Source organism: Lampetra fluviatilis, chromosome 38 (assembly GCF_964198595.1).
Source record: "Lampetra fluviatilis chromosome 38, kcLamFluv1.1, whole genome shotgun sequence".
Lineage (NCBI taxonomy): Eukaryota > Metazoa > Chordata > Hyperoartia > Petromyzontiformes > Petromyzontidae > Lampetra > Lampetra fluviatilis.
Window position 1 is genome coordinate 5,153,351 of NC_136312.1, and position 14,129 is coordinate 5,167,479.

The 14,129-nt window shown below is 52.1% G+C and overlaps 1 protein-coding gene across 3 annotated transcripts in view; it reads left to right on the forward strand.

Annotated features, from left to right (window-relative positions):
• LOC144945589 (nuclear receptor subfamily 2 group C member 2-like) overlaps positions 1-14,129 on the forward strand; it is an 89,811-nt gene that overhangs the window by 69,420 nt on the left and 6,262 nt on the right. For 2 of the 3 annotated variants that reach the window (XM_078874075.1, XM_078874076.1), the window contains exons 5-13: positions 872-1,069; positions 2,199-2,316; positions 3,425-3,512; positions 3,906-4,081; positions 5,670-5,762; positions 6,593-6,659; positions 9,701-9,822; positions 11,015-11,154; positions 13,039-13,176. In XM_078874075.1, coding sequence (XP_078730201.1) covers positions 872-1,069; positions 2,199-2,316; positions 3,425-3,512; positions 3,906-4,081; positions 5,670-5,762; positions 6,593-6,659; positions 9,701-9,822; positions 11,015-11,154; positions 13,039-13,176 — 1,140 coding nt within the window. The remainder of the gene's footprint in view (positions 1-871; positions 1,070-2,198; positions 2,317-3,424; positions 3,513-3,905; positions 4,082-5,669; positions 5,763-6,592; positions 6,660-9,700; positions 9,823-11,014; positions 11,155-13,038; positions 13,177-14,129) is intronic. The other variant, XM_078874078.1, reaches the window with a different exon arrangement.

A 14,129-nucleotide genomic window follows, 5' to 3' on the forward strand; every position in this document is an offset into this window, starting at 1 on the left:
CAATCCCCTACAATCCTACTACTCACTCCCCCTCTACACTACTCTAGCTCACTCCCATACAATCCCCTACAATCCTACTGCTCACTCCCCCTCTACACTACTCTAGCTCACTCCCATACAATCCCCTACAATCCTACTGCTCACTCCTCCTCTACAATTCTACTGATCACTACTCTACAATCCTACTGCTCACTCCTCTACAATCCCCTACAATGATGCTGCTCACTCCTCCTCTACACTACTCTACAATCATGCTGCTCACTTCCCCTCTACAATCCCCTACAATCCTACTGCCCACTCCTCCACGACACTACTCTACAATCCTACTGCTCATTCCTCTAGAATCCCCTACAATCATGCTGCTCACTCCTCCTGCTTCTCTTCCTCACTCTCCTCCCTCTTCCCCCTCCCTCCTCCCTCCTTTCTCCTCCCTCCTCCTCTCTCCTCATACTGTAGTCTGGGACTGTGTTGTTATTGTTTTTGCTGTCTTGCCCAAGCTTGATAAATCATACTTAATGTATTATTTATATATGTACTGTGACTTGCTTATCCTTCTAAATTGACTCGCTGACACACCCGTACGGGACATCTGTGAAAAACAACTGCTCGTTGTTGTGTCTAGTTTTGTTGTCCTTCTCCCGCACCTCCGATGAGCACGGGTGACTACGTACGGTGCGAAATAAGTTCAGCATACAGACATAGCCCATAGGATTCCTCCTCCAGTCTAAAGAAAGATTCTGATTTTCTTTCTCTCTACAGCAGTGGATAATACCCCGGCAGATGACGATTTAATGACGACGATGCTAATGATGATGTTGCCACATTCTCTCTGTCTCTCTCTCGTCTCTCCTCCTCCGCCTGCGCCACTCAGGGCGCCACTATGGTGCCATGAGCTGCGAGGGCTGCAAAGGCTTCTTCAAGCGCAGCGTGCGTCGCAGCGTCGTCTACACCTGCCGCGGCAACCGCGACTGCCTCATCACCAAAAACCACCGCAACCGCTGCCAGTACTGCCGGCTGCAGAAGTGTCTGCTCATGGGCATGCGGCAGGAGTGTAGGTCGCGCCGCTACGGTACACATGCACCGCCACGGCAAGGGACAGAGGACGGGGGGCGGGGGGGGGGGCGGGGGGGTTGGGGGGATGGGGGGGGGATTCATAATGGCTGTGTCAGAGCCGGCACAGCTGAGATCTGGAGTTGGTATCTCCGAGAGCGCCGGTTTTGACCGCGTGCAATTTATCGGGGGTCGTACAGCTACGGGGGTCAACACGCGAAAAATGTACGTTGTTGACAAAGTTGGCTTTTGAAAGGGGAATGCTTGTACGTTCAAGTTCATTTATTAGGTACGTGCGTTGAACTTCCTTCGCACCGTACGTCGCCAACCGTGCTAATCGGAGGTGCGGGTGTTAAGGACCAACAAAAATCATTTTTAAAGAAATTAGTTTTCAATCTAAATTTAAAAGTGCACAGCTGCAGTGGCTTCGTAATCAGCTTCAGTGGCTTCCTCAGCCATTGTGAACCACACTAGCTGAGTACCCCATCACGAAAGATCCTTTGTTCCAATCTAGGCAGATGCTTGTAATTAAACCGGGTTCTCAACTTCTAATGGTTTGCAAAAGCACCATCAACCCTTCTGTGGCTTTTACAAGCCTCAGTCATCAACGCTGAACCCCGAGGTGGCCAGGTGACGCAGAGGGCAGTGCACCGAGCTGGCAACGCTGAGGCCCTGGGTTTAAATCCAGGCAACTGTCTGCGATCAAACTGGGCCCTCAAGTGTGGCAAGTGCGCTTAGTTTGACAAAGTTCCAGTTCGGAGAATGAAATATGTTGGGTTGACTTTGGTGGGGCGAACATGACGGAGGGGTTTGGAAAGCGCTACTTAGTACTGTGTAGGTTGTTGGTTGGCCCCTCAATGTTTTGATGATGACAAAATCGATGATGCTGACAACGATCATGATGATGATGACCATTATGTTGATGATAAGGATGATACTGCAAATGATAACAATGCTGATTTTGATGATGTGGATGACGACGATGAAAATTATGACTACGATGACCATTATGATGATGAGGATGATACTGACAATGATAATGTTGATTCTGATGACGTGGACGACGATAACGACGACGACGATGAATGCGATGACGACGATGGTAGCCCTTTGCCATCGCTGACCGAACTCTGGCCGTTTGTCGGCAGCGGTGCAGAACGAGCGGAAGCCTTCGGACAAGGCGGGCAGCGTGTCGTCGGGAAAACCGTACGGCAGGAAAGACTACTCGGGGCCCGTGTCGTCCTTCTCCTACAAGAGCAGCGCTCGGTACGGGTATGCCAGACCAAATCCTTTTTCTTTTACTTTACCGAAAGAACCAAGAAGATGAATCCCTGCAGTCACGAAAGCTTTAAATCGAAATAAAAATCCTTTTTCGTTTCGTTTGTTCCTTTCGTAATTCGTTTTTTCCTCGCATGTGCCATTGGTGTTATGTGGGGCGCACCATGGTGGCGAGATGTTAACTCCCTCGCCTGGTATACAGGAGGTCGTGAGTTCCATCGCGACCCTGACGATGCCTATATATTTGGAGTTTGCATGTTCCCTCCGTGGTCGTGTGGATTTTTCTCTGGGTCCTCCGGTTTTTACTTCCACGTTTATAAACACGCTTTGAGAGTATTTCGCTCCTATAAATTTCCACACGATAAGCCACTTTGTTGCAGCTATCATTCGTGGTCAGGTCGCTTCTGAATAAGAGCTAAATTGCTCAGTGGGCCTTATCTGGTGAAATAAAAATAGTTCAGTTTTTAAAGTGTCCAGTTGGATTTCTCGCAGAGCAGTACGACCCACCGTGTTAGAGAACAGCCCACGAAAGCGGGTATCACAGAGCTCCCTCTGAGATTTCTCCAAGTGACCGTTGGTCTGACACGGTAGAGACAGCTTTCCTTGCTCCATAAAAGAGGAGGTTTATTATCTACAGATGATAAGATTTAGTCCCGGTTCGGAACGTGATTGTTCAGTCAGACCAGGTACAAACATGTTGGGAAGAAATGGTGGTCGTTTGTCATCGCCCCCCTATAATGCCGCTCCTGCCCTCCCTGCTGAGATGGTCTTGAGTCTTTGGAGAGTTTTAACGAAAGAAAATAGATCCATTACAGAATTGTGTCAATCCACTGTTGGATGAAGGCTTCCCCGCATCATTGAGGTCATGGAGATTGATTGTTCTTACGTCACTAATTTTTGGTGGGGCGGGGAACGAATTATCCGAAAACCAGTTGAGACGTCACTCGCTATACTGAGGGGCAGAGACCCAGGACCTCACCAGATATCGCTCGCCACCGATGTTACCCATGGCCGGGAATTGGACTCGGGTTGCTGGGCTACATTGCTTGTTTGCGTGCTGTGGTGTGGCGCGGTGCGGTGTGGTGTGGTGTGGCAGGCTCCTCGCACCCTTTGACTCGTCGCCCATGGAGGAGGGACACCAGGCTTTGCGGCGTCACGATGGCTCCATGCTGCAGAGCAGCAAGGTGAGTGGCTTCACAGAGCCCCTTGTCCCAAATGTTTCGCGTGAATCTTGCAATTTGTCCCCCGGTTTAACGCTTTTCTCGCCTCGAGCTCGAGACCCGTGGCTCGTGCAAAACGCGGTGAGGTGCGGGGGGGGGGGTGGCTACACGAGCTGTGGGCGTCGATTGGCAAGAGGAGTGGGGAGGAGGGACTATTAGAAGACCACTCACTGTGTGCGGGGCTAGCTGTTGAGTAGACGTGGCTATGTAAAAGTGGGAGGGAGGGAGGGAATGAGACGGGAGGGAAGGAGGGAGCTGCCAGCTCTTCACGTGTCCTGGGCGATACGACGCGGAGAAGAGCGTGGGGTGCCATCGCAAACCCAATTTGTTTCGTTTTGTGTTGCAACCCCCTCCCAGCTGTCGTCCGGCCGAGGGGACCTGAACACCCTGGCGAGCGTGGTGACGTCCCTCGCCAGCCTCAAGAAGGAGGGCGGTGGCTGTGGCCTCGGCGGCTTCGACAGCCAGAGCAATGGCGATGGCGCAGGAGCCGGCCTCGGCTGGCAGAACGGGCACACGCCCGCCGCTCCCTCCAGGTTCGTACACGACGGCCCGAACCCCCGCCACGACCTTGCCGTGACCTCGCCGTGGCCTCGCCACGACTCCGCTGCAACGCCGAGCTCCACCGACACCCCGCCGTGATCACACCACGACCCCACCGAGAAGTCACGACGACGTCACCACCACTTCACCACAATCCAATCTCAGCCCTGCCACGACCCTGCCACGACCTCGCCACAACCCCCTCACGACCCCATCACGACCCCATCACGACCCCATCACGACCCCCACCACGACCCCACCATGACCCCACCGTAATCCCACCACGACCCCACAACGACCCCACCGTGACCCCACCGTAATCCCACCATGATCCCACCACGACCCCACCGTGACCCCACCGTAATCCCACCACGATCCCACCGCTACCCCGCCCGTGACCCCGCCACGAACCCACTGTGTCCACACCCCACAGCAGCCCCCCGCCAGCCACTCCCTTTGTAATGAGGCCGTGTCCAATACACACGCGGCTGGGCCCGTCCGTGTCAAATCAACAAGGGCTCGTCAACCTCATTTTTATTAGATTTTCCTGTAAGGTTTGGCAGCAAGTCGTGTGAGAGATACGGAGACAGGTTTCCCAAATTTTCATCACGTTGTTACTCACCACGATCCCACAGTAATATCTAACAAGGGGTGGGGGGTGGGTTGGGGTTGACAGCGCTGGAGCGACACACGTATCCTTATAGGCATTGTTAGGAATATCTTAAAGGGGCCTGAGCAAGACAGAAAGCCATTCACAAGCGCAGCGAGCGGCGGAGGCCAGGACAGATGCCTCTGGGATTTGGTGGAGGTCTTCCAGAAATATGGCCAATATTTTGAGGGATTCAAATTATGAATTGTAAATTATTCTGATCGTCAAGCAATCATAATAGTTGTCTGTTTCTTTTCTGAATGAAAACGATTTGTTCACGTTTGCAAATGATTTATGGAGTTAAATGCCAGTGTTTTACATCAAATTGGTGGCATAACTATGGTTAACACAGTAAGAAATAAAAACGATGATATATGTATATATATGAATGGTAGAAGGGACCAACATTTTAAATACAATCTATAAAATCACATTTGTGTGTCATATTATGATTGCTATAATTCATATCCATTCACAATATGTGACATGCACAAGACAAAGATCCCCTATATAGCCTTAACAGACTGTGGGGTCAAGTGCTGTTAGCGAGTAGTACCTATGAAGGCCAGCAAGGCACACGAAGGGGTAGGTGGCCAGCACCGTGTATCCCAAGTGGCGATGTTTATACACAGCACCAGATACTCATTTGAGGCTGAGTCGACCTAGGAGAGGCTCAGGACCGGTTCAGATAATCGTTACTGGTGTTGGCCATGAGCGGGAATCGAACTCGGGTTGCTGGTTTCGTAGCGCAGCGCGTTTACCACGTGGAAAGATAAAGACCCCCGTATAGCCTTAACAGACTGTTGGGGAAAGAGCTGTTAGCGAACACATGCACACACACACACGCGCGCAGCAGCTGCTGTTAACAATTCTCCTCTGCTACGTGTCGCGGGCATGTGTCCCGCGTGTGTGTGTCCTGCGTGTGCGTGTAGGGGCTTTGGGGCGCTGGGCAAGGCTCTGGGGGTCTCCCGCGACGGGGGAGAGGGCGCCGATAGAGGATCTAACTCCGAGCTCCCCTCCACAAGGTGACTCCCATCGCGACGGGCAGGCCGCACTGCCCCTCGTTAGGACTAAACTAAACTTAACAATGTTTCGTTTTGCCGGGTAAGGCCCCACTGAGCTATGTAGCTCTTTTTCAGAAACGACCTGGCCACAAAAATGATATCTCAATGAAGTGGCTTATCACGTGGACATTTATAGCAGCCAAATACTCTAAGTGTGGAGGAAAAATCCACATGACCACGGGGAGAACACGTAAACTCAGAATATACAGGCATCGTCAGGGTCTGGATCGAACCCACGACCGCCTGTGTACCATGCGAGGTAGTTAACATCTCGCCACCATGGCAGTAACGAGACGGTCCGCGCGGTGCCCGCGGTGCCCACGGTGACTTTAATGAGCTGGCAACTGGGTGGTCGACAAATATCAGGCAATTTAGCAACAGTTTAGAAACATTGCTACGAGCAATCCTGACTGTTTGTGAGACACTGAATATGGAAAACCGGTCTAGAGTTTGCGTTGATCCAATGCTGTTGTGATTATGCACTCCCAGATGTCTGTGTGTTGCGGATGGGATGTAAAACATTTTTTTAATGTTATTTATTACTCAACTGGGTTTTCCAGTGCAGTGAGTTGAAGGTGTGAGGCCGGTTACCAAATCCGAGGTTCAATTTGACGAGAAATGGAACTCGGGTCACCAGGTTCATAGTGCATTACGCTAATCACTCTTCCACCGTAGGCTCTGCCGCTAAGATGGTTTATAAACCAAGCACTAGTCTCAGCACATCATCCCTGAAGCAGTGGTGGCGTTGCTGATCATTTGTACGATTATGTTTGCTCCTCGTCCTGTCTTAGATCTCGGCCCAAGATGGAGCCGTGCTGTGGAGAGTCGCTGCTGACGGCAGACCATGCCGAGTTCGAGGTATCTGCGCACAGAGTGCTTGCTTACACACAAAGTGCTTGCCACAAGAGAACCACAATACCTTGCTGATCTCGTCAAAGAGCATAAACCATCGCGCGAACTCCGGTCATCCTCGCAGTAGCGGCTTTAGACTGGCCATCGAACAAAGACACTCACCGCATCGCGCGCTTTCAGGTGCACTTTCGTGGCCGTCTGGAACGCTCTTCCTTCCGTTATTAGGAAGCCACTGGAGCTAAGCACTTTTATATCTAGATTGAAAACTCATTTGTTTAGAACTGTTTATTTTAGTTTGCTGTCCTCCGCACCTCCGATTTAGCGCGGTTGGCTACTTGTGGTGCGAAAGAAGTTGAGCATACTTACACGCAGAACCATCGGGCACAGCGACAGCCGGAACACCACCGCTTGGTTCCCACCCAAGCTTCGCTACAGTCGCCGGGCAATGTAACACTCGCCGGCAGTCAGAGGTGTTGCGGCGGCGTGGTGTTGCGGAGGTCATGGCGCCGAGCGCACTTTCTGCTCGGCGCAGAGGCTTGTGCTTTGTATCCGGCAGGCCGCTCTGGTAAATACTGCGGGTGCATCAACTGTAAATTATGCCCCGCCCCCCCCCCGAGTTTCTTCACGGTGGTCCGTTAATAGATTCCCATGACGTCGTTTAAAAAGAGTAGGCCATGTTGCGCCGGCGTCGGGGTTCCGAATTTGGCAACAATTGTAGGATGACCCACGAATTTCTCAACTCGGATTACACACCACAACATCGGCCCCCCTGCTCTAAAACTATTTGATGTTCCGTGAAACCGAACGACCTCCTTCGTGACAGCCTTGTGCCGTAAGAACGGCGCGACGTACCAAACGTTCTTACCGATCATTATTCGTGATTATCCCGAGTGCGATTCCGGGCTTCCGCCTCCCCCGACTAATGCCATGCTCGTACTCGACTCGTACTTACGCGCGCGCCGGATTAATTCTTAGCAGCTCCTCACTCAGTGACTGGGTACCCATGCGACCGCATTAGACGTCGGCAGGTCGTCCCGAAACATTTTACAAGCAATAAACATCTTAGGAGCGAAGTTAAGAGCTCTAAGGAGGAAGATCTTGGGGAGAGTTGATAGGAGTAGCCAACCAACCGTGCTAATCACACCTCCGATTAGCACAGTTGGCGACTTGCGTGCGTACGTACACACTTACAGACGACGCGCTCACAGTCTTCACCCCCCACTCTACGTGTGTAAGGAGTTAAATAGATTTTCATAATAGAGTTTTGTTGGGTTGTATCGCATAAATATATCAATGTGTCGTTAAACCCGCTACCACCCGACACAGCCAACTAGTAAGGGTCGTCACGTAAACAGAACGTGTCAAATTCCTCACTAATACAGCACTAGTGTATAGTGTAGTGTATTGTGTATAGTAGTGTAGTGTATAGTGTAGTATATTGTATAGTGTAGTGTATAGTGTAGTGTATAGTGTAGTGTATAGTAGTGTAGTATATAGTGTAGTATCCTAGTACAGCACACCGGTGTGTTGGAAAGCCAAGCCACAACATTTACAATCTGAGTACGACGTTTCGCCAGTAATTACAACCAGCTTCATCAGGCGACAGCCAGATCGGTGGAGAAGTCCACCTGTTTCGTTTCTTATATAGAGGCGTAGATGTGGTGATCTAACCCAAAAAACCTCTCATATGTATGATATTGTTCGCGAAAGCCTACGTTTTAAATAGATTTTCACTTGCATTACCCGTGTGCGTTGGTTTTATCTGTGTGTGATTCACAGTCCGCGCTCCGCCCACTCGGGTCAAAAGTCAAAGAGTGATTTGCTGCTCAGATGAGCATTGAGGCGGTGCTCGTTTCATGTTTACAGCCGCCCTTAGCCAGTTGTGGAAATTCCCCATTCCTGTGGCGGGGGGCGAGTCTTATCTGTAGAACAATGGTTGTTGATCTTCTTGGTTCTTTCGGTAAAGTCACGTAGAAGGGAAGTAATAAAATAATAAAACTAAAACATAATAAAAGAATTCTCAAGACGTTTCAGCCACAACGCAAGCAGCCATCCTCAGGTGAAGACCAGGTTTTTCATTCAGACGCTGTCTCCCCGACAGACCTGGTCTTCACCTGAGGACGGCTGCTTGCGTTGTGGCCGAAACGTCGTGAGAATTATTTTATTATGTTTTAGTTTTATTATTTTATTACTTCTCTTCTACGTGACTTTACCGAAAGAACCAAGAAGATGAATCCCTGCAGTCACGAAAGCTTTAAATCGAAATGGTTGTTGACTTCCCCAAAGGGTATTGCTCATTTTATCCACCCCAGACGGATGATGGGCTGTGTCAACGCCAAACCAGGATGTGACCTCGCAAAGCATTGTGATTGCGAGCCACCTGATCTTCTGCTGAGCCACTGACTCCCCGTATTATCTCGGATAGAAACCGTGAGCTGGCCGCAACATCGTGGAGCGATTTTATTTGAAGTAATAATAATCCACAAATATTTCGCCCAAGAAAATCCCCCGACGGAACGTCTCGTTTGACACGCGCGTGAGCAAACGAGCGATGGCACCGCGACAAACACTTGGAAAACACTAGGACTCGCACGGCATGCGTTCATACGGCGAATACCGCACTCGCACCAAATGCATGAAGAAAGGATATCCATAAATAATTAAGCGATGCGCACCGCCGCTTCGTGTTAAATGTTCCCTGGGTGCAACAGTTGTCAATGTTGTTCCGGGTGAGCTGTAATTCAGAGTCAGAATATTTATACTGGAGGAATCCGATGAGCTATGAAGCTCTTTATTTATTTATTTACACATGTCCGAGTTGATTAAAGGTTTAAACAAGCCGAGACCGGCGGTACGTTTGAGTGCGTCTGGGCGATCGTTCCACGCGGTCCAAGCATCTCTGCGTCGTCGTCGGCTCTTCCTCTCTCGTTGCGCTCAAATCGTTTTAAGAAACCGTGCGAGCGACGAGCTTATTAAGTCGATCCGTTGCCCGTGGGAGTCTGACGTCCCCTGCGCCGCCGCGCGTCTCTTTGCCTCCCTCTCCGCAGCTGACGATGCCGCTGCCCGTGCCAGACACCATGAACATCAGCTACATCTGCGAGTCGGCGTCGCGCCTCCTCTTCCTCTCCATGCACTGGGTCCGCTCCATCCCGGCCCTCGCGACACTCGGGTGCGTACCCGGCCAGTGCCGTGGGCGCTGTGCCGCCATTGCCGCCGCTCTCGTACCCCCCCCCCACCACCACCCACCCCTCTCCCCCCCCCCCCCACCCGTTTGGTTACAGCAGTGGGAAAGGCAGAAAGAACTTCGCAAAAGCTAAAAGTAGGCCGCTCGCTAAAGGAGAGAGATGATGGGAATGCTCACGAGGGGTCGCCTTTTTCGATGGGATACATTTTCGTGCTCGTAATGTGTGTGCGCTGACCTGTGCGGGAGAGAATGTCTTCTTATCAGTCTTATTCCTCTTGTGTACCTCGTTGAATCTCGTGATGCATTTTCAGGAGTGTCCTGCCAAGTTTTCGCAGTAAGGGGGCGATGTTGTTGCTGCCTGCGTGTGATCCAAATGTAATTATTTGCTCGTGTATATTTCAGTTGAGTAATTGACAATTCTGACCGTGATGCCAGCAACGCAGTGCTGGCTATTTTTTTTTTGCGAACGACGTCACGAGATCTTTTGACGTTCCACCATGCGTGAAGCAGACGGTGCAAACAACCGCCAACAAATAACCAAGAGCGGCCCCTCGGTTTACAGCCGTTGGCGTCTGCAGCAAGCGGTGAACCCGCTACCGCTTGGCCGTGTCACCGCTAAGAGACATGATGACGGTAGTGATTAGGGAATTCTAATTTTAATACATTCTTTATACTCGTGATGCGTACATCCGAGTGTTGAAGCTTATTTATATTATTTTTTGCCAGTGTCAAGATGATGAAACAATAGGCTTTCACCCTTTTCTGGCAAAGAATACAGGTGTGAAGATCTTCTTGGTTCTTTCGGTAAAGTCACGTAGAAGGGAAATAATAAAAGTAAAACATAATAAAATAATAATTTTTATAAAATAATAAAAATAAAACATAATAAAATAATAATTATTATATTTTATTTTTATTATTTCCCTTCTACGTGACTTTACTGAAAGACCCAAAAGAAGATGAATCCCTGCAGTCACGAAAGCTTTACATCGAAGGTGTGAAGATGTTCGCGAGCGTTAGAACATGCCGCTTGAAATGTGCGCGCACTTCCAGCGGCACGTAGGGCGGAGCGAGGGCGCGATGGTTAGCGAACCGAGCCGCGAGCCCACCCATCTGAGTTCGATTTCCACCCCCCCCGCCCGCCCCCCCCATCTCCCGTGGTCGGTGGCGTTCTCAGGCAGGAGTGCTGCACGGGACTGGTGCGTGCGTGTTGGAACGAGCTGTTCACGCTGGGGCTGGCGCAGTGCGCCCAGGTGATGAACCTTCCGGCCATCCTCGCTGCGGTCATCGCGCACCTCCAGAGCAGTCTGCAGCAGGGTAAGGGGAGGGACGCGTGGCGCCGGACTTGCAGGCATGACTGCTGCAGAGGCGTGCTAACGCGCGCGTGCGTGCGTTTACAAATGCGGTAGTGTAGCGGTTGGCGCGCTGCGCTACAAACCCGGCGATTTGAGTTCGATTCCGGCTCACGGCCAATACCGGTGACGATTATCTGAACCGGTTCTGGGCCTCCCCTAGGTTGACTCAGCCTTAAATGATTACTTGGTGCAATGTGTAAACATCGCCACTTGGGAGATAAAGGCAGTCGGGCGCGGTGCAGACCACCCACCCTTTTGCGTGCCGTGCCGGCCTTCAGAGTTGCTCGCTAACAGCACTTTCACAGAAAGTCTGTTCAGGCTATGAAGGGGATCTTTGTGTAAAATTCAATCATTTCCCATTCAGATACGCTCATTACCAATGCTATGGACTCCCACTACTGTAGATTCTACAGGTATTACAAGGACATACAAAACACAGGAATAATATAATTAAACCTGCAGAACGCCAACTCTTCCAAGTTGCGGGAAGGCTTGTTTAACTCACAAGAGACTAACCAACTATCTCTTTTCATTTTGCCAGGTAAGGCCCACTGAGCTTCTAGCTCTTTTTCAAAAAGTAACCTGACCGCAATGATAGCTCAACGAAGTGGCATAGAATGTGAAAATGTATAGCAGCCAGATTCTCTAAATGCGTGATGCTGATTCTAATTGTGGAGGGAAAAACCGCGAACATGGGGAGAGAGACACGCAAACTCCCAAATATACAGCAGCAGGCGTCAGGGTTGGAATCAAACCCACGACCTCCTGTGTACCAGGCGAGGCAGTTAACATCTCGCCACCGCAGCGCCTTATTAGTGGAGTTGGTTAAACATCCCAACATAAGTGCACAGAACTCGGGCAATTGTTGACGACAGTTGTAGTTGCCTCCCAAGCACTGAATCGGCTGAAGCCTCCCGTAAGTCACGTGACTTGTCTGCAGTCACCCCCACCTCTTAATCCCCCTCCCCTCTCATCTTAATATCTCGTTTCTCTCTCACTAAATCACCTCAACCCTCCCGTAAGTCACGTGACTCCTGCGTGGCCACCCCCGCTCTGAACCCCTCCCCTATCGCCGTGCCGCCACCCACTGTGAAAACAGACGCCGCTCCTCCTCCGTGTAGCAGCAGCAGCAGCAGCAGCGTTGAGGCCCTGATGAAGCCTGTTCCTCTCGATCCTCACCTCTCCTGACTCCTGTTTGCTCCCGTTTCTCCGTTACCTTTCCCATTCCTTTCCCTCGCATTTCTCATTCAACCCGATGGGCTACAAAGCTCCTTTTCACAGATGTCCAGTAGGGGCATGGGGTAAGAACGTTACAAAAACAAACAGTACAACAACAAGATGGTAGTGCACAGTACAAGAAAGGTAAACGTTTCTACCGTATTTAGATCCTTTTCTCTACTCCCCTTCCCGTGGGGTTCCACTTGGTGAATGCGAGGGTGGAGGGGTAAGCCCTTGATGGTGTGCATGCGTGTGTGTGCATGCGTGTGTGCGGGTGTGCGTGTTCCCGCGTGGGGAGCGGTAGCGTAGCGGTTAGCGCTACGCTAAGCTACGAACCTGGCGACCCGGGTTCGATTCCCGCTCACGGCCAACACCAGTGACGATTATCTGAACCGGTCCTGGACCTCCCTTAGGTCGACTCGGCCTCAAATGAGTACCTGGTGCAGTGTGTAAACATCGCCACTGGGGAGACAAAGGCGGTCGGGCGTGGTGCTGGCCACTCACCCCTTCGTGTACCGTTCCGGCCTTAATAGGTGCTCGCTAACCGCACTTGCCCCTACAGTCTGTTAAGGCTACACGGGGGATCTTTGTGTGTGTGCGTGTGCACGCGTGCTCGCGGCGCGTGCAGACAAGCTCCCGGCGGAGCGCGTGAAGCTGGTGGTGGAGCACGTGTGGAGGCTGCAGGAGTTCTGCCACAGCATGTCGCGGCTCGGCGTGGACGCGTTCGAGTTCGCGTGCCTCAAGGCCATCGTGCTGTTCAGCCCAGGTGGGTCCCCCGCGCTCAGCCCCACCCAGCCGCGCACCGCCTGCAACGTCAACGCCACGCCACCGTCACCGATGCCACCGTGACAACCACCCACCAACGCCACCAACGCCACCGACGCCAATGCCACCGTCACCACCACCAACGCCACCGTCACCACCACCCACCACCAACGCCACCGTCATCACTGCCACCGTCGCCACCAACGCCACCACCACTACCAACGCCACTGTCACCACCAACGCCACTGTCACCACCAACGCCACCACCACTACCAACGCCACTGTCACCACCAACGCCACCGACGCCAACGCCACTAATGCCACCGTCACCACCACCAACGCCACCGTCACCACCACCCACCACCAACGCCACCGTGTCCACCACTACCAACGCCACTGTCACCACCACTACCAGCGCCACCGTGACAACCAACGCCACCGTCATCGCCACCGTCACAACCACCACCACCAACGCCGCCATCACAACCACCACCAACGCCGCCGTCACAACCGCCGCCAGCACCGCTGCTGCAACGACCACACCTCCGCCTCCTCTGCCACCGCCACTGCCACCACCAGCGCCGCCGCCACTGCCCTCGTCTGCCCCCCTTAATTCGCACGGCGCAAGTTGAGCTCTACTTTCGCTGAGCACCTTTCCCTCGCCGAGGGCGGCATTGGACTTTGCCATCGGTGCACCGTGTGACCGCAAGAGGGCCCTCGCGCTCACGGAAGCTCGCTCCCTCGAAATTAGAAACGCACACAGGTGTCACCAGGTTCAGGTTGATGGTAACCCATGACATAATAACCTCGGGGGGTGTAGAACCGTTTTACTTATTGACGAGCCTCCTACGGGCCGCGCTTTGACTCGCGCACACTCGCCTCGGCACTGTTCGATCATTATCTGGCCGTCACGCACCACGGTACGTTCGGTGGGTGGCCAGCAGCACGCCCGGC